This window comes from Leucopleurus acutus, assembly GCF_964270905.1.
Source record: "Leucopleurus acutus genome assembly, chromosome: 11".
Classification (NCBI taxonomy): domain Eukaryota; kingdom Metazoa; phylum Chordata; class Mammalia; order Artiodactyla; family Delphinidae; genus Leucopleurus; species Leucopleurus acutus.
Window position 1 is genome coordinate 32,034,179 of NC_139152.1, and position 21,839 is coordinate 32,056,017.

The window sequence follows — 21,839 nt, forward strand, 5'->3', positions numbered from 1 at the left end:
CACACAAACTTTCTTATACTTACTGTTTGCATAGTCTATCTTTTGCCATCCTTTCACTTTTAACCTATCTATTGCATTTTACTTAAAGTGTATCTCTTTTACACAATATAAATCTGTGCCATGCTTTTTGTACACAATGATAATTTTTTATATTTAATGTTACTGTTGCTGTAACTGGATTTTAAGTCTACCATTTTGCTATCTGCTTTCTATTTGTCCCATCTGCTATTTATTTTTTTCTTTCTTCTTTTTTTTAATATTTATTATTTATTTTTGGCTGTGTTGGGTCTTTATTGCTGCATGCGGGCTTTCTCTAACTGCGGCAAGCAGGGGCTAATATTCGTTGCAGTGTGCAGGCTTCTCATTGCCGTGGCTTCTCTTGTTGTGGAGCATGGGCTCTAGGCCCGCGTGCTTCAGTAGTTGTGGCACGTATGGCGCAGAGCACAGGCTCAGTAGTTGTGGCACACGGGCTTAGTTGCTCCGCGGCATGTGGGATCTTCCTGGACCAGGGTTTGAACCTGTGTCCCCTGCATTGGCAGGCGGATTCTTAACCACTGCACCATCAGGGAAGTCCCTATTTATTTTTTTCTTGCCTTTGTTCAGATTATCCAAATATCTTAAGTATTTCATTTTAATTCTTAAAATGGCTTCTTAGCTGTATCCTTTTGTAATCTATTCTAGTGATTGTTCTCAGGATAAGACATGCATCTTAACTTATCAGTCTACCTAGAGATAACACTGCAACTCTTCACAAACATGTATAAGTCTATTTACTGACCCCAATTTTTCTGCTATTGTCATCATATATTTTATAACTTATATACATTATAAATTGCACAATAAATTTAAATGTAAACAGTCATATGTCTTTCAAAAAATGGAGAGAAGAAAAAAACAAATTCCTTTATATTTGGTCTCTTATTGATAGCCACTACTTTTCCTCCCTACTGCAGCTGGATGAGCTTTCATCTAGTGTCATTTCCCTTCAGTCTGAAAATTTTCCTTAGCATTTCTTATAATGCAGGAGGTCTAGTGGTGACAATTTGTCCTAACTTTATTTGAAAATGTCTTTATAAGCGTAATCTTGAGGTTTGCCTATATTGACCAATTTTTCTTTCAATTATGGGTCACATTTTCTGTTTATTTGCATATCTAATAATTTTTAATGTGTTTTGAGTATCGTGGATAAACTCTGGAGACTCTAGATTTTGTTCTCTTCTGAAGAACACTCACTTTTTTATTAGGCACTTTACATCTGTGGAAGCTTGGTTTTACACTTGGCTAGTGTAAATCTGTTTTCAGTTTTGGCTTGGTCTTAGGGGAAATTCCTTAATCACGCAACAAGTCTTTACTCCTAAGGCTGGTGCTTCTTTGATTTCCGTGGAAGCTCAAGCTGTTGGCCCCTCTAACCTGGCAGGTTTCAAATTCCAAATATGTCCTTCCTCCTATGGGCAGGAAATAAAATCTGTCTCATCTTTCACCGTCTTCTAACTGTTGCTTTCTGCAGGCTCCACGGAATCTCCCCTGTAATATTCACAGTTCAGGGATCTGTAAAACATTTGTAGCAAATTAATATTCAGATTTGGTGGCTTCCTCCTCTCTGGGTCATTCTTTTCCTGGATTTTACCCCTTAAATTTCAGTTGCTCTGGCCATCCCAAACTCTAGCCACTTATACCACAAGCCAATAAAACTGTAGTTTTCTTCTTAAGTTCTCGCTGCCCAGCATCATGGATTGAGGGCTGCCCTCAGAGAAAAAGTCATAGGTGTATATCTCACCGTGAACTGTTCCCTTCAAGGATCAAATCCCCCTTCAGTTTCTTGGTACTGGAGCTCTCCAATGTTTTAAACATTTTTTTTTATTCTGTCTATGACTTATAATGGTTACCTTCAGGGGACATTAGTCTTAACGCCAATCAGTCTCCTTAGCAAACTATATTAACTTTTCACCTGGAAAATTCAGACAGTTGAACGTGGGGGCGATTTTTATTGCCAGCTTTATGCAGGATAGAGACCCAACCTAAGATTTTTCTGAAGATAACAGCAAACAATACCTAGGAACACTTAAGAGTCTATAAGTATGTTCACAGCTACTAAAACTCATTTGATCCTCACAATAACACTGTACAATTGCTGAAGCATTAGCTAATGAGGATGTCAGTGCTTAGATAAAGCAACGTATGTGTTGTTAAAGCAAGTCTCAACTCTCTTCTGTCCACTATACCTTTACAATAAACAGTCATATATATATCTTGTATCTTAATTCTGTCAATAATAAAATTACAAATACCTTCAGTAGTAAGATATTTACTTGTTAACCAAATCCATCTATCTTAAAATGGCCAATGTCATAAATAATAAGAGTACTTTCCCTGGCATAAATTTGTTTAGAAATATCACCCTCTTTTGAATATGATTCTGAAAATCATCTTATTGGCATGGTTTTTAAATTATAAAATATTATGGGGGAGAGAAGCTCATAAATTTTCTAATCTAAAGTAATGTTGATTTTTTTAAATTATTTTCTAAGACTGTCAATAAACAAACCTGAACTCAATGTACTGTTACAGAGTGCAATGGATTTAAAGTTCTATTCATACCTGTTAAGACTAGCCTTCCCACTTCACTCTCAAACTCCCAAATAGCAATCACGGCCCTCCCAGTAGCCACTCTAAACTTCTCGCCATTGCCCAAACGTGACTGGCTCTTTTACACTATAGGGCCTTTGAAAATTATATTTCACCTAGAGTTTCCCTCTCCCTCACTCTGCCTCGAACTCTTTTATTCATAAAAGACTCAGCTCAAATATCATTCCATTTTTGAAGCTAAGTTATTTATTCCCCGAGAGCTCCCATAACACTATCATTTACTTAACATGCTGACGAAAAGCCTCTCCTTCATTAGTCTGTGAGGTGCTTGATTGCTTAAGGACAGGAACATTTCTTATTGATCTTTCTATCTCTAGTATCAAGTACAACTGGAGTATGTAGTAGGTGCCAAAAATTTTTTTTGAATGACTGAATGATTTCCACACTAACTGATGTCTCCAAGAGTACCATGTCAGTACCTCACACCAATACTCTGGCAGTACTCTCACAATAGGTTCCCTGAACCCACCCAAGAGCCAAGAGTTCCAATAAATTCTGGACCTCACTGCCATGTTAATCACTGGCTAACATTATGGCATGAACTGCTTAAAAAGTAATAGCTTCTGTTTGTCTGTAGATAAAATTTCAAAACCTCCAGCCTAGAATTCATAGACCTCTACAATCTGCCTCCAATCTACCATGTACATCTTAACTTCAGTTTCAAGCCTCCTGATCCTGCCCTCATCCATCCTACTCTCTGTCCTCATTTTCACCTCAGTCCACATGAATCCTGCCAATTCTTCAAAGCTCAGCACAAGTCTCACATTGTCCATGAATTAGCCTGGTGATACTCCAGAAAACTATCTAATATAGATGTAACTAGCACTAATACCTTGTGCTTTTCATTCAACACCTGTATTACCTCAAATTTTCCTTCTTCAGCTGAAAAAAGAAAAACAAAAGAACATCATGTGAATGATGAAACATGCAAAAATACCCAGTATACTTTGCAAATAGCTGTATACAGTCTAGTGAGGTGGATAAGATAACTGTAATTTAAAAAAATTAAACCTGAGAATCAGTAAAAGTCAATATAAAGGAGAATTCAGCCCTTCTATAGATATACCATTCTTTTTAATATAAATCACATGATGATTTATGTAATTATAAATAGAGGAACACTCATTTGAAAATCAGCTCTATCCGAGAGAGAAGAGCAAAGAATGTCCTGGGGCCCAGAGAGGTACATTATTTTGAGAGATGTAAATTTTCATAGGCTCAGAAACTAGTTTTCTTTCTCTGATTTTTATGTTCAGTAAGAAATATTTAGGATTAATAATTTAGTGTTTCAGCTACCTGCAAAGATATCTATTCCCCAGCATAAATTGAAGAATTGGTATTTTGGTTTATAATCAATATCTTTTTACTTTGGTTAAGAGTCTCTTCCCTGGAGCCCAGTCAATTTCAGCTAAGTTCAATAAACATTTAGTAAGCCTTTACTATGTTCCAGACCCCTTCCTAGACCTAAAAATGAGTACAAGGTCAAAACTGGTTCAAAAAAATGGTGAGTATAAAAGTGAAGCTACGTACAAAGTATTATGAAAAGGCAAAGGAACAAAGACAGTTTCACATGATATACAAGCAAAATATTTAAAAGAGGAACAAGAACTGAACCAGTAAAACAGGACAGAGTAGAAAGACATTATAGGCAAAGTGAGCAGAAGGAAAAAAACAAACATGAAAAAGCAAGATGTGACTAGTGTATACAGTTTATAGGTGTAAACCTATGTTGTATAAAGAAGGAAGGAAGGAAGTAATAATGAATTTAAAAATCTAGGAAAGCAGGCATGGATTGGATAATGAAAGGCACTACAAGCCATGATGAAGAGATTGATTTTTTTCCTGTAGGAAATGGGGAGTCTTGGAAGCATTTTAGCAGTGGCATGTCCAGATAAGTGTTTTAGACCGATAATGGTGGTGGCGAAGTTCACTTTACTATATGTTTATAGAGTGCCAGGCTTTAACTCGGCAATTAAAAAAAGAAAACCATGTGCCATATTGTGAAGCAATTATACTCCAATAAAAATGTTAAAAAAAAAAAAAAAAGAAAACCTTTCTTTGCCTGAGGTGTAGTGAGTAAATCTCACTATGTTCAATAAGCACAATTCAAAAATATTAGCACAGAAAAGGGCAAACAGTGATAAAACGTCATGTCATTTAGTGTTAACTACCAAAGTAACTGTCATCTTTATAAGCACTATAATATATTAGACAAAAATAAAATCTTTCTCAATATTACTAGTCATCAGGGAAATGGAAATCAAAATCACAACAAGATGCCACTTCATACCCACTGAGATGACTATAATTGAAAAAGAGAGATAATAATTGTTTACTAGGATATGGAAAAACTGGAACTCATACACTGCTAAATGGGAATGTGAAATAGTGCAGCCACTTTGGAGAACAATCTTGCAGTTCCTCCAAAGGTAAACATAGTTACCATATGACCTAGCAATTCTACTCCTAGATATACATCCAAGAGAACTGAAAATATATGCCCACCCTAAAACTTGTACACAAATGTTCAGAGCAGCATTATTTTTAATAGCCAAAAAAGTGGAAACCACTCAAATGTCCATCAACAGACAAATGGCTAAACAAAATGTGGTATATCCACATTACTTGCCAATAAAAAGAAATGAAGTACTGACACATGCTACAACATGGATGAACCTTAAAAACATGCTAAGTGAAAGAAGCCAGTCACAATGGACCACATATTGATACATGAAATACCAAGAATAGGCAACTCTATAAGGAAAAAAAGTAGATTAATAGTTGCCTAGAGCTGGGAGGAGCTGGGAAGTTGGATGATGACAGCTATGGGGTACAAGTTTTCTTTTCAGGGTAATAAAAATGTTCAAAATTTGATTGTAGTGATAACTGCACAACTCTGTAAACATACTGAAAGCCACTGAATTGTACATTTTAAATGGGTGAATTGGTGTATTAATTATATTTCAATAAAGTTATTTTTAAAAAATTAATCTGTACTGATATTTTCAAAATCCTTATTTCCTCTTTCTTATGGAGCCCAATAATATTCTTCTCAGTATAGTAGTAATATGACACTACAGTGCTACAAAAGTATCAGCAGGCAATCTTCTACTGGCAATTTTTTCTAGAAAAGCTTATCTTTCAACAGTTCAGCAAAAAACAATTTATTTCTATGACATCCAAGCAATAAGAGAACAGAAGCTTTGACCCATCTGACACAAAGGGTGATTTAGTCTTTCAACAACCTGAACATCTAAGAAGTTTTTCTGTCAGTTTCATCTTCTGTATATCTTAATCTCATCACTATCATAAAAATTACCAGTAATCATATTTTAGACTTTAAACACTTAGAAGCAGAATGAGGAAAAAGGTGACTACATTTCAACTAAAAAGAACTGGCTCTAATCTACGCCATGTAATAACCATGTGATCTCAGGCAAATATTTAACTTCTCTGAGCATTTTTTAAATCTACAAATAGGGAATAATACTAGTTCCACCAGCCTCTCAAGGTGTTGGTGAAGATCAAATGATATTCACTAACAGACTCTAAAACTGTTCATCAGTGTAAAGTGAACTAGTTAATCTGGGACACTAGGTATATAGTATGACATCAAATGTTAGTAACTTAAAGTAGAGTTTCAGAGAAATAAAAGTCAAAAAGGCAAATGAAAAAGAAACAGGGTTTCCCTGGTGGTGCAGTGGTTGAGAGTCCACCTGCCGATGCAGGGGACACAGGTTCGTGCCCCGGTCCGGGAAGATCCCACATGCCGCGGAGCGGCTGGGCCCGTGAGCCATAGCCGCTGAGCCTGCGCGTCCAGAGCCTGTGCTCCGCAAGGGGAGAGGCCACAACAGTGAGAGGCCCGAGTACCACAAAAAAAAAAAAAAAAGAAAAAGAAACAAAATGTTACCATATTCAAACTCTTGGAATGTAGGGAACATTTTACTTTATGATACATGAAAATATGAGTATGAGAAAGAAATTTTTTTTTTTTTGCTGTACGCGGGCCTCTCACTGCTGTGGCCTCTCCCGTTGCGGAGCAGCAGGCTCCGGACGCGCAGGCTCAGTGGCCATCGCTCACGGGCCCAGCCGCTCCGCGGCATGTGGGACCCTCCCGGACCGGGGCACGAACCCGCGTCCCCTGCATCGGCAGGCGGACTCTCAACCACTAGGCCACCAGGGAAGCCCGAGAAAGAAATTTTATATGAAATATTTAAAACCACATTTCCTTAGAACTTTTGGAATACATGGCCACAAAGTGATGAATTATCTATTGTTATAATCATGAGTAAGTTATAATTGCTGATAATTCTAATGTCGATGCTTAGGTAATACTCCAATTTTCACTTGCTTGTAACCACATTCCTATGAGTCCAGGAGTCAGATAAGGTAAACACACAGCTAAGGATGCTGAAAAATAGAAGAAAATAGTACACAGAAAATTCACTTGTAAGAAGAAAAGTAGACATATTTGCATGTATACACAAATAAACATGTATTTGTACAAAAACTAAGTGGATTCAAAGTGATCTGATATGTTAATGCACTGGTCTGAATACTAGCCCAAGTTTGTTTTCCATCCTCTTATTTTATTTTTTCACCCCTGGGTTCTCCACTATTATGGGAAAAATTCACACAGGTGTGCTACTTCACTTTACTGCAAATATCTGCCTCCAACATCAGCTGGGATCTCATGGTTATTTGGAAACTCATTTTTGTCTTTAGTCTTTTCCTTCTTGTACTTTCTATGGTAGATATAAGCATTTAACATTTTTTTTCTCTAGGCCTCTGCCCTAGCACCTCCAAGCCACAACTTTACTGGTTAAGAAACCAGAGGTCTTAGAATGTGTTTCCTTCAACCTCCCTTACAATTTACCTCTAGTAGCACCCATCTTCTATGCATTCATCAGATAGTAAATAATAACATGATTCATCATTTATTGAGTATTTGCCATGTGCCAAACACTGTGCTGAGTACTTTATATACAATAATTAATTTAGATCCCACAATAACCTTACAAGATAAGCATCTTTGGTCACATTTTTTACAATGACAAAAGTGAATTTCAGGGGAACTAAGTAACTTGTCCAAAGTTTGTAGCTAATTACTCACTGAAAACAGATTTAAATCCAGCTCTGCCTATCACTATGTCACCCTGCCTCTCAAAAGTGTTCTAATGCCTATCCTAAGACCTCCACTTCTGCACAGGGATACTACATTCATAACTTATTTTCACTACTGTATCTTTCTTTCTTTCCTAACCCAGTACTGAGAAAAGGTACCTATATTGCTATATTTAAGTGGTGTTGGGAAAACTGGACAGCCACAAGCAAAAGAATAAATCTTATACCATACACAAAATTAACTCAAAATAGATTAAAAACTTGAACAGAAGACCTGAAATCATAACACTCCTAGAAGAAAACATAGGCAGTAAACTCCTTGAGATAGGTCTTGGAGATAAATTTTGAATCTGAGAGCAAAAGTAAAAGCAACAAAAGCAAAAATAAATAAGTGGGACTATATCATACTAAAAAGCTTTTGCACAACAAAGGAAACCATCAACAAAATGAAAAGGCAACCTACTGAATGGGAGAAAATATTTGCAAATCACATATTTGATAAGGGGTTAATATCCAAAATATATAAAGATTTCATATAAACTCAATAGCAAAAACGCAAACAATCTGATTAAAAAATGAGCAGAGCATCTGAATAGACATTTTTTCCAAAGAAGACATTCAGATGGCCACCAGGTCATGAAAAGATGCTCAAAATCACTAATCATCAAGAAAATGCAAATCAAAACCACAATGAGATATCACCTCACACCTGTTAGGATGGCTGTCATCAAAAAGACAAGAGATAACAAATGTTGGTGAGGATGTAGAGAAAAGGGAACCCTTGTGCATTGTTGGTGGCATTGTAAAATGGTGCAGCCACTGTGGAAAACAGTATGGAGGTTGCTCAAAAAATTAAAAATAGAACTACCGTAAGATCCAGCAATTTTACTTCTACATATTTATCTGAAGAAAATGAAAACACTAATTCAAAAAGATACGTATATCTGTATTCCCATGTTCACTGCAGCATTATTTACAATAGCCAAGATTTGGAAACAACCTAATTGTCCAACATTGATGGATGAATTGATAAAGAAAATGTGGTATATATACACACAATGGAATATTATTCAGTCATAAAAAAGAGTGAAATCTTGCCATTTGCAACATGGATGGACCTCGAGGGTACTATGGTACATGAAATAAGACAGACAGATAAAAACAAACACTGTATGAGCTTTCTTATATGTGGAATCTAAGAAAAAAAAGCAAACAAAAACCCAAGCTCATATATACAGAGAACAGACTAGGGGTTTCCAGACGTGGTGGGTGGGGGATGGGGGAAATGGGTAAACTCTCTTTTTAGTTTAAATAAATTGCTTAATTTTTACAATTAATAAAATAAATACATAAAAATAAATTGTGATACTTGGATTAAAAACATGACTCATGTAATTTATATGTTTTCATTGAAAAACAGATTTTTAATAAAAGCAGATATATATTTCTATATTGGTTACATTAATAAAATTCCTTAACGAAATGTAAATAGATAATTTAGATCTTAAAGCTATGTGGAGCTGAAAGATTAACTGACTTCCATTGAGCTTCCAGTAAAAACACAAAATATCAGGTTACACTGGTAACAAGCTATCATCTCCCACTTTCTGTTCTTCTACAGAGTGGAAAAGAAAGATGAAGTTCTTGCCTCTTCAATTTTTCAGTAATTTCTCACTTTTTCAGAGATTCATTCCTTCAGAGGTAGAAAGTGGTTTAGCAACATATGCAGACACAGCTAATATTTTAAAGAAATGTGTCCTCTCTTTAATGGTCCTGACAAACATACACCCTAACTGCTTTTCTCACATAACTTTTAACAAAACTTCATCAGCCTAAGTCTTCAATAGCTTCGATTTATTGTGCTGCTTACATATGTAAGTTTAATTCCCTACATCCACATAGCAGCAAACCCTTTTTCTTCAGCTGTTAAGAACTAACTTCAATAGTTTAAGCACCATGCTAACACACCAGAGTCTGTCTTGTGGAATATTTTCTCTCCAGCACCTATACAGAGTATAGGGAAATTTTATTAAAATTTAAAACCCTGGAAGGGTTACATGAATCTGTTGTTTTGAATACCATGAAGTATATCAAAATCCAGAGCCCATAATATCTTTAAGCTTTAATATAAGATCAGTTTGTTTTACAATATTAGGTGTGAAAATATTTTAAAGCAGTTTTTAAAACATTTTTCTCATCTCTTTTGATTCAAAGTAAGCCAAATAATGATCATAAATAATTTGTGTATTTTAAGTTTTACATATATAACATCTTTTTATATAACTAAACCTGTACCTTTAAAGACTGAGTTTTCTTTCATTCAGATTAGAATGTAGCTACCTAAATTCCAAAAGGATGTTAGTTATATCTACAGCTCATAAACAGCTTGTCAATCACTGATACAATTCAAAAACTCCATGCATATTTATTGCTGCATTCATTTTTAAACAAATATTGCAAAATATTACACACAGTGTGAGCAACGTCACCTAAATGCTAAAACACCCTGTAAATATCAATTCTTAATGGTAGGTTCCTTGTCTATCATTAAAATAAATATCAGCTTCTTGTCCACTTTCAATTTTGCTGAACGCCATCATATAAATTAGCTATAATGATACAGAATACCCTATATTTTTTCTTTCATTTCTCAATTTTTCTTCCATCCCCTAAATACTCATAATTTATTTGAAAATTAAATGTAAGAACTATTTACAGACCTCCATCCATCTTTCTGGAGATAACTGAAGGCTCCATCGACAACACTTGCAAAGAACTGCCCTCCCGTGATGAAGAGGGTATTAATGGTGACTAATCGACCTCTTAAATTGGGGGGTGAGACCTCAGCGATGTACACTGGCACTGTCATAGAAGCAATGCCTATAAAGGAACAATAAAAAGTAAACATTAGACATTTATCCAAGATTTCTGTTGTCATAGATATTAAGACAGATTAAGACATACACACATATACGGGCTTAGTTTTCTACTTTAAACAAAGGTTTACCACATATTTAAAGATTCTGTTTATAAGTAGTGACTACTGCAGATAAGATGTGAGATACCAATCTCTGAGTATCATTTTTCATATTATCGCTTGAAAGCCTACGAACGAAAGTACCCCTAGAGATCTCAGATAACTTTAGAATGCATGTCAGTATGCTTTATAACTTTTTGAAAACTAAAAATAGGAAAATGCTCTCTAGATAGAATATAATTATTGAAATATTGTTGGTCCATATGGAAATGTAATCAGACAATGGTGAGAATAAAAAATTATCCCAAAATACATATTAACTATTCAAAGTCATCATTCCCAGTAGACACACCAAAACTCGTAATTGGTTTACTAATTAGATGTCTATACATTAAATCACCTTACTCAACTGGCTAGATGTACATTTCAGAAACAGCTTACAATGGATAGCAACTTGGGAATTTACAGTCTTCAAAAACAGATGATCTTAACCATAAAATAGATGGTTTTGTGGATAACGTGTATTTGGTTATATACGCTTTAAACTTTTTTCTATATAAAATTAATACAGCATAATCTATGGTGGCAATTCTCAAACTTCACGGATCACTAGAATCACTTGTGTGTCTTTTTTAAAAAATGAAGATGCTACAGATTCAATGCAATCCCTATCAAACTACCAATGGCATTTTTCTCAGAACTAGAACAAAAAAAATTCACAATTTGTATGGAAACACAAAAGACCCCAAATGGCCAAAGCAATCTTGAGAAAGAAAAACGGAGCTGGTGGATTCAGGCTCCCTGACTTCAGACTATACTACAAAGCTACAGTAATCAAGGCAGTCTGGTATTGGCACAAAAACAGAAATATAGATCATGGAACAAGATAGAAAGCCCAGAGATAAACCCATGCACATATGGTCATCTTATCTTTGATAAAGGAGGCAAGAGTATAAAATGGAGAAAAGACAGCCTCTTCAATAAGTGGTGCTGGGAAAACTGGACAGCTACATGTAAAAGAATGAAATTAGAACACTCCTTAACACCATACACAAAAGTAAACTCAAAATGGATTAAAGACCTAAATGTAAGGCCAGACACTATAAAACTCTTAGAGGAAAACATAGGCAGAATACTCTATGACATAAATCACAGCAAGATCCTTTTAGACCCACCTCCTAGAGAAATGGAAGTAAAAATAAACAAATGGGACCTAATGAAACTTAAAAGCTTTTGCACAGCTAAGGAAACCATAAACAAGACCAAAAGACAACCCTCAGAATGGGAGAAACTATTTGCAAATGAAGCAAGTAACAAAGGGTTAATCTCCAAAATACACAAGCAGCTCATGCAGCTCAATATCAAAAAAACAAACAACCCAATCCAAAAATGGGCAGAAGACCTAAATAGACATTTCTCCAAAGAAGATATACAGATTGCCAACAAACACATGAAAGGATGCTCAACATCACTAATCATTAGAGAAATGACAATCAAAACTACAATGAGGTATCACCTCACACCAGTCAGAATGGCCATCATCAAAAACTCTACAAACAATAAATGCTGGAGAGGGTGTGGCGAAAAGGGAGCCCTTTTGCACTGTTGGTGGGAATGTAAATTGATACAGCCACTATGGAGAACAGTCCACTTTCAATTTTGCTGAACGCCATCATATAAATTAGCTATAATGATACAAAATATCATTAAAAAACTAAAAATAGAACTAGCGTACGACCCAGCAATCGCACTACCGGGCATATGCCCTGAGAAGATCATAACTGAAAAAGAGTCATTTACCATAATGTTCATTGCAGCACTATTTACAATAGCCAGGACATGCAAGCAACCTAAGTGTCCATCGACAGATGAATGGATAAAGAAGATGTGGCACATATATAAAATGGAATATTACTCAGCAATAAAAAGAAATGAAATTGAGTTATTTTTAGTGAGGTGGATGGACCTAGAGACTGTTATACAGAATGAAGTAAGTCAGAAAGAGAAAACAAATACCATATGCTAACACATATATATGGAATCTAAAAAAAAATCGTTCTGAAGAAGCTAGGGGCAGGACAGGAATAAATACATAGACGTAGAGAATGGACTTGAGGACATGGGGAGAGGGAAGGGTAAGCTGGGAGGAAGAGAGAGAGTGGCATGGACATATATGCACTACAAATTATATAGAAATGTAAAATAGATCGCTAGTGGGAAGCAGCTAAATAGCACAGGGAGGTCAACTCGGTGCTTTGTGTCCACCTAGATGGGTGGGATAGGGAGGGTTGGAGGGAGGGAGACGCAAGAGGGAGGAGATATGGGGATATGTGTATACGAATAGCTGATTCACTTTGTTATGCAGCAGAAAGTAACACACCATTGTAAAGCAATTATACTCCAATAAAGATGTTTTAAAAATAAATAAGTAAATAAATAAATAAAAATAAAATGCAGATGCATTCACCTCACCCACCCAAATCTATTAAGTAGAAAACTACAGAGGTGGGAGATGAGCCTGTCTTTTAAAAATCCTACAAGTGATCCTGATGCTCACCACATATTTAAAAAACTACAGTTCTATGGTATACAACTTTGAGCCAATCCTAAATTATTTCTTAAGAGAAAATCTTTGCCCTGCTGGCCATATCTAGCTCACTTCCCAGTGGCACTTCCAATTTCCAGATATGTCTGGTTATTTAACATAAATCTAACAACTAATCAACAGTCAGCAAAAGCATAGTGAAAAAAAGGATTATCTAAAGTAATTAAATCTTTTTATATTTGTAGATACTATAAACAGATACCCAGTTTAAGCAAGAACATCAATGGGTTGCATAATAGACCCATGTAGAATTGTTTTTAATGAATTGATCTTTATGATGTCAAAAAATAGCCTGCTGCTGGGCTTCCCTGGTGGCGCAGTGGTTGAGAGTCCGCCTGCCGATGCAGGGGACGCGGGTTCGTGCCCCGGTCCGGGAAGATCCCACATGCCATGGAGCGGCTGGGTCCGTGAGCCATGGCCGCTGAGCCTGCGCGTCCGGAGCCTGTGCTCCACAATGCGAGAGGCCACAACAGTGAGAGACCCGCGTACCGCAAAAATAATAATAATAAAATTAAATTAAAAAATAGCCTGCTGCTATTGAAGGTATCAGCACTAAGAAATCCTGTGGCTGTGTTTTCTGTACAAGGGCTGAAAAGTTGCCATTTACCATTTACCACATTCCGACAAAGGAGAAACTCCTCTCTAGTCTCAGCAGCTGCAATAGTTGTGTTTCTCAATAACTGACTTCTGTTTGTTTATGGGCACTATAACTCACATAGCCATCTTTTATCTCCCTTTTTATGTAGAAGTTAGAGAGGCACACCTCTACCAAGTGTTTTGGACTCCATGGTATTTATTCTGTGAACTAAATTCCTTCCTGATGCCACAATCATCTCCAATTTCATCTATTTTAAATATTTTTTTGCTATATATTTGTTTGCTTTGTTCAAAGGTAGAACAAATAAACAGATCAAGAAGATTTATTTAAATAGTACATATATCTACTTCTGGAATATTCACTGTATTGTTGTAAAACTACTGGTAAGCATTTATTGAGTTTGCACACAAGTCAGACCATTAAGTCTCAGAACTATATACTCTGTATTTTCTACCAATGTTATTTGCTACTGTAGTACTTGTCGGTATATGATGATGGTGAAAAAAAATCATACGATTTTATGAGTTTAATAAAATAATAAGCAAATATTAGTAGACAAACTATGAATAGTGGTTATAAATGAATTATCACCTAAACTGCTGAAAGTTTCCCTCTGACTGTTAATCAATTTAATAGCACAGACTACTCTAAATCGACTTTTATTTAACTTGGAAAGAGGAAACATTAGCTGCAAATGTTGACCTATTAACTATATATTCTTTTTAGTTCTTTTATGATTAGAACATCTCAATAAACTTTCAAAATCAGGTAACAGTAACTGATTAGATTTCTTTTTCTGCTTTGGTCTGGCTGTAATTCAGCTGCTCTCTTTAGCCAGAGATTTTTACTCAGCCACCTAGCAGGGGACTTGAGCATGGGAAATCAGCACTGTAGTTTTAGGCAGCACAAGCTTTTCACAAAGCCCTTAGATTTCACTTGATAGCAAACGCAGAGATGTCCTCAGGCCCTTATAAATGTTGATTATTAAAAATAAATACCAGAACATTGAAAAGTAAATGGCAAATGGAAAAGACTAAAAAACTATAAAAACTCACTGGATTTAGAGTTGGAAAGAATCCCAAAAGATCTGTCCAAGTGCTCACACTGACTTAATGCTGTTACAACTGCCTACATCCCATTAGATATTACAGATGGACTGATTATTTTATTTAATCGTCAGAACATCCCTATAAAGGACATATAATTATCCCCACTTTACAGAGAAGGACCTTACCCCAGGTCATACAGGTAAGTAGAAACAGAATTTGAATCAAAGATTCCAGAACTCAATTTTGAAAGCACTATGAGTACAGTGACTGTCCCACAGAGGTGGGTAGGCTCCGGAAACAGTGGGTTTAAATTCCAGCCTTGCCACTTACCAGCTGGCTAAGTCTGGACAACTTATTTAACCTTTCTGGGTCTCTAGTTCATTTATAAATTGGAAGAATAAAAGTAACTCCTTCATAGGAGTTGAGATGATTCAATAAGTTAGTAGCGTGAAAGAACTTAAAATTGTGCCTAGCACACAGAAAATAATCAATAATGTCAGCAGTTATTTTTATTATTACAATACCTCTACTTATGAGTATGCCAACTTTTTTGATTCAGTGTGACCTTGTTAGGTGCTGGGATTATCAAGATGAGAAGTAAACAAAAACACTGCCCCTGCTATAAAGGAAGCCACATACAGCCCTACTCACAAAACCATGCAATCAAATAATTTCAAAATACCACGGTAAGGGACACAGTGCAGCTACACATTGGTTTCTATTTTGAGGTGCTGACAATGATTAAGTGGTAACTAGGAAGGACTGGGAAGACAATTCTGCAAAGAAGAGCACGGGCTTAAAAAATATGAAATCAATTTTCTCAGGGGTAAATAGAGTGTGAAGCAGAATATGTATGGAGATGAGAGACAGACAAAGCCCAAATCATGGAAGAAGTATCCTTTAATGAGCAAGTGCTCAACTAATACTTGATCTGAGCTGGGCACTGTGCTAACCACGAGGGATGAAGTGCTACAGGAGAGAGCACTTCATCCCTCGTGGAGCTTAGGATCTATTGTGCAAAATATGTGGGAACAAGTAATTCGATTTCAAGAGCAATGGGTCTCATCAAAGGGACTGGGCCCAGCCTGAGGAGTCAGAGAAACCTTGGATGAGGAGGTTGGGGGGCAGGGTGGAGGGTGAGGAGCGTGAAAGATACTTTAGACAACCAGACCAGCTTAGATAAAGGCATTGAGGCAGGAAGAAATGCATCCTGTTGAGGAAGGGACTATTTTTAGAGACATAAGCAGAGACCAACCAGAGTATACAGGATCTTAGAGGCCATTATTAAGGGCTTGGTACTCAGAAACCTTTGAACAGTGTAAAGGAGGAAAAGGCATGATCAGATTCATGTTTTTAAAGGATCATTCTGGTTGGAGTATGGAAAACGGATTGCTGGGGAACAAGGAGTTCAGTGGCAGCAGTAGATATGGAGTAAAATGGAGAGACTCTAGAAGTATGTATTCAGTATCAAGGCTGAAGAGTACGTGAATGGAACTGTGAAGGAGAGGAAAAATTTGAGGATGACGTTCAGATGTCCGGAATAAGCAACTAGAAGCACGATAGATACTTTGCATGAAGATATTAGAGGAGAAGCAAATTTGTGTGGAAGACAGTAAGGTCAAGTTTTAGACAGGCTGAGTCAGAGGTGCTCTGTGAAATATATAAGTAGAGAATAAGTAGAACACTCCACAAGTACGCTGGGAATATAGATTATTTACATGTAAATGTTCCCAGCCTCCTCTTTTCTCCTACCCAAATAGGAGCCTTTGCCAAACTAACTAACCTTTCCTTCCTCTCTCAGCCTCAAGCGAGAATCTGGTGTTTGTCGCCTAATTCTTGGGCTGTTATAATGCTAGGCAAAAAAGGATGAAGAAAACATGGGCCAAAGATCTGGTTTGTGAGAAGTTCAAATGAAAACAGACTGCAGGGAGTTGTGAGTGAGAGTCTCAAGCTCAGTATGGAAAAATGGGAGCCCATAACACAGGGACTGACTGAGGTTGGAGTGGGGGCGGAGTGGATAAAAGATTTTTTGAAATATTGCTGAACTATAACCTCCATGCTATTATATTCTTCGAGACTCAAGTAAGGAGTAGTATTACTATTTAATTACTTTTAGTTGCTGGACTGTATTTCTTTAAATGCAATTCCAAACTGAGACTGGACTGGGCCCAGTGGAGTCTGGGAGTTATACAAATACCTGGAGCTCAAAAGATGGTTCTGTGTGGATGGTACATATAGCGGAAACCATGGGAAGGATGAGATTTCCCAGAAATGGAACCCGAGAAGAATGCCTGGAACTGAGTCCTGAAAAATTCCAATATTTAAGAAGGAAGAGAGAAAAGAAGTGACCAGCAAGCATCTACCTTACCCTTGAATACTATATTATTTTCTACAATCTTTTTATGTTACCATTTTGTATTTCATGTAAGGTCATCCTTTCAATAGGTAGGTGGGACAGGTATCATTCACTATCCCCTTAGGAAAGGTAAAGAACCCCAGCCTCAGAGGCAGACAATAAGAAGGTTTCATAAAGTCCCATAGCAAGTTAACATCAAAGTGGATCTCATAGACTCACATCCCCTAATCTTTGTAATGTGTCACTGGAAGACGGACTGCCATGCCTCTGTTTCAAATGTGACCCTTTGGAAATTTCTCAGGAACATTTTATTTTTGGCCCTATTACCTTAGTGAGCACGTATGAACTTCGAAGGGCAGAAGAGTCTAATCTCTTCCCTGCTCCTACTACCTGCTATGTGACTTACTGCTAGCAGGTGTCATGTTAAAGAGCTCAGATGAATTAGTAAGAAAAATGAGAACTGAATGTGATTTACTGTATAATTTCAAGCTAGACAAGTTTAAAGTCTCCTTTCATAAAACTGCCTTATGAAAATGGAGAACTATAAAAGAATGCCAATGATCAGGAAGAGTAGTAGTAGGCTTCATATTCACTACTCACATTTGTCCAATATGCAAATGTTAAGCACAGGCCCTGTTAACTCACTTTGCTGTCAATAAAAACCACCTGGCAAGCCATCATTTGTGGATTTCTAAACATGATGTCTACTCTGGAAAAACCTTCAACATTAAGGCTATGTCACCCCAAAATCTCCTTTCCACTTTGGGGAAACAACAAAGCTCACTATTCTTATGAAGGACAGTTAAGTAATATTGTATGAGATCCTGCAAATTAAGAACTAAGTGCTTCACAAATGGATGTAATTAATGATATTTAAAGTTTAGGAGTATTCTATAAAGAGCTTTTGATTTCTGCCCTATTCAGATCACTAATTATATAAAATAAATATCTCATAAAGAAAGAACAAATTCTTAATTATCCATACTAAACTCATGAATTGAAATTAACATAAAGAATGTAGTGGTACAAGTTCTTGTTAATAGCTTATTAGAGTAAATACAACCACAAAAACCTGTGTTGGTATTGTTTCTGAATATTTTTTAAAAGTTTGATTTCTAAGAAAATAAAGAGGTCTACATCAATGAAAACTCATTATCATGTTTAGCTTGAAGAGCCTCACCAGAACACTGTACCTCAGGTACTACAGCGCAACCCAATTCAACCATTCGCATACTGCCAAGCTGATTCACCATAAATGGCACAAAATGCTCTTGAGTTCAAAAGTTGGCTTTCAGAATCTGCTGGAAGCCCTTTTAAAGCCCTGAGTCAGAAGTATAAATAATTTCATAACCAAATAGAATTAGAAAATCCTGTTGCGATGGGTAAATTCCCATGAATCACAGCAGCCTCTCAGCATGATAAGCCAGGCAGCAACAAATTAGCTTCTTAGAAGCACATGAAGCTACCTTTTAATAATAATGCTTCTTGAACAAGAATGATTATGAGGTCCTAATTTCATTTTGTAAATTATTGCTCTATGATCTCTAAAGAAAAAATTTAAATAAAAATAATCTGTCCAAACAAACAGTATCCCTCACTGTAGTTGTTTCAGTTCGGCTGTCCTGCCCAGGACTGGTATGTCTGCATTCTTCTAAATAATCAAGTATCTACATTTGCCAGATTATTAACACCTTAGAATCCAGTTTTTGTTTTTGTTTCTTTTCTGAAAAATAAGGCTTAAGGCACATAAAAACTGCTGGGCAACTTCAAAGAGCAGTAAGCCGCAAAATGATGAAAATATATACAACACCAAGTGCCTGTAACAGAAGAGCCAGGTTATGAGAAAGATTCTATCTATGGGGATAACTACCAAAGTTCATGTTCTACAGCATTAAAAACCTCCTAACGAGGCATTACAAACATATCACGATCATTTCAACTCAGTAAAGTCTCTCACAACCTAAATGCCCCCTTCCTTTTTTATTACTTGAGAATATTCTATTGATCTGCCAATGTCCTTTTTTACTGGTAACATCTCAGTAGAGCCTGTATCACATTGTTTCTCAAAGCAGGACTATAAGCCCTTTAATGGAATGTTCGTATCTCATGTACCTTCTGAACTCTAATTGGTCTACGTGTCAAGCACAGACCTGGGCTTAACGGTTGTCGCTTAATACTATGGGATGCATACACAAAACCATATCCTTTTAAGTTAGTCTTAATAGATTGGTTTTATACTAAACATATTATTTATTAGGGAAAATTTGGAACTACAAGTAAGAAGTAAGGTAATTAAAAATCCCCTATAAGCACACCACCCGTAGATAACCACTATTAAAATTTGGTTATAACTTGCAGTGTTTTTTCCATAAGTCTTTAAAGGTAACTTTAACCCATTATACTGCAAATATTTTCATTCTAACTATTCTTTTCCATTAAGGAGTTTCAAACTTCTTACATAAGCTAGGCAGGTACCATAAATATAGAAGCTGACTGAGCATAAGATATAAGGTAGAAAACTGCTTACATAACAACTAAGGTACAATACACTATAGGCCAATGAAAACAGCCAAACAAAACACATCCCTATGTAGCCATATACAACACTCTTGATACTGGTTTAGCACCCTTATAGTACAAAATCATTTTAAGTAACAGTATAACATTCCAGCATTCAGATAAGGTGAAAAAAGAAGTGTTCCTGGAACACACAGATGTAACCAAGGAAGGAAAATAACAGAGAAGGAAAAAATTTCTTTATGGAGAGAGAGAGCAAATATAGAAATTACTAAATATGTAAGAAATTTCTTACAATAGAGTTTCGAGGTTATAAGAGAAAGACAGCTGTACGAAATGCTACAAAAGCAGAAGCAGTATGCTTTTACACCTGACAAATGGAATGCACAAAGGTTAATAAGAAATCAATACCTTTTCATCAAGGCCGTGAATTTAGCAGACAGCAACGTAAGTGGTGCTTTGTCATATTTAGCTCTAAGTGACATCTAAGGACAACAACAACGTGGACCTAAACGGGAGCTAAAAGTCTGTGAATCGCTGTAGGAACAGATAAAATACTTAAGAAATATATACAGAGTAAGATAAGCTCAGGGCTAGAAGTTACCTATAGAAATATTCATCCAATAGATATAAAGGGTTGAGGAGTAAAATAGAAGGAACTATTAAAGAAAATATTAAAGTAGCAAAATAATAAATGAACACACCCTTCAAAAACTGTTTAAGCTGTTCTTCAATATGGGGTTGGGCCTTACCTAAAATGCAGGAAGAGAGCCAGGTGGAGGGAATTGGTGTAAGTAAAAAGACAACAGAATAGAATTAAACAGGGAAATGGGTAGGGTACAGAAGGGTTGCAAGAATGCTAAAAATTTAATAGCAGAATATATAAATAATTACATAAGTAAACACCATATTGGAGGCAGTATAATAATAGAGATAAATATGTGTGAAATTTGAACCAGTGTGTAACATCAATTTGAGATGTTCTCCAAGAACGGAAAGCAGAAGTTCCAGTTCAAGATGGCAACCTAAGAAGACTCTGAACTCACCTCTTCTCACAGACGCACCAAATCTACAGCTATTTATGGAACAATTTCCTCTGAAAAAAAACCTAAACACTGGCAGAGCAACTGCTTCACATCAGGCAAATGAGAGGCAAACTACATACAGCACCCCAACTTTTAAGATGGGCACCTGAGAGATGAGCCCCCAAAACATCTAGCTTTGAAGACCAGCAGGACTCACACCCATGAGACCAACGAGGCTGGGATGAACTGAGGAATGGCTCCTAAAGGGCCAGTACACAGACGCATCCACCCAGGTCCCAGTGGAGAAGCGGCCCTTTGAAAAGTGACCAGACTTTTTACGAAAGAGACTCATTTTCGGCTTTTAAATAAAGTGTTGGTCTGAGGGGCAGGGGCCTCCTGGGATACTCTATGGATATGCGGGCTGGTGGGCGCCATTGTCCTGCTCTCTCTCTGCCTTGCTAAACCTGGCAGGCACCATCTCCCCACCACAGCACTTTATTTTCCCTTTCCCCCGGGTGCCATCTTTATGCTCCAGCCAGTGGGTGCCATCTTGCACACTGTCATCTGCCTTGCTAAAGCCAGTGGTACCATCTTTTTCTTTATTCTTTTTCTTTTGTTTCTTTTATTTTCCATTGTTTTCCTTTCCTCAGCAGGTGCCATCTTTGTACTCCCCCTCTGCCATGCTCCAGAGCTACAGTATTTCCCAGAGGGAAACTTCTACAGGTATCTGGAGTCTGTTTTCACCCATGACCTGTTTTTTGCAGCTGCCACCCAGGGGATGCCCCTTGATTTCCTGAAGCTCCTGGCTCTGGAGGACAGTGGGCTTTTGTCCCTTGGTCCCCTGGGATTGTAACAATTGGAGAGACAGTTCTTGGCAGACGGCCACTCTCAGTGCCCTGCACAGATAGCAGGCTAAAACACACCCTAATCTTTCTCAGAAAT

General features: G+C 36.8%; 1 protein-coding gene across 1 annotated transcript in view; it reads right to left on the reverse strand.

Moving 5' to 3' along the window:
- The window catches only part of LOC309968911 (proton myo-inositol cotransporter-like), a gene marked incomplete at its 5' end in the record, with an annotated part of 213,054 nt that overhangs the window by 115,982 nt on the left and 75,233 nt on the right, over positions 1-21,839 (reverse strand). The window contains one exon of the mRNA XM_082850430.1: positions 10,491-10,650. Coding sequence (XP_082706556.1) covers positions 10,491-10,650 — 160 coding nt within the window. The remainder of the gene's footprint in view (positions 1-10,490; positions 10,651-21,839) is intronic.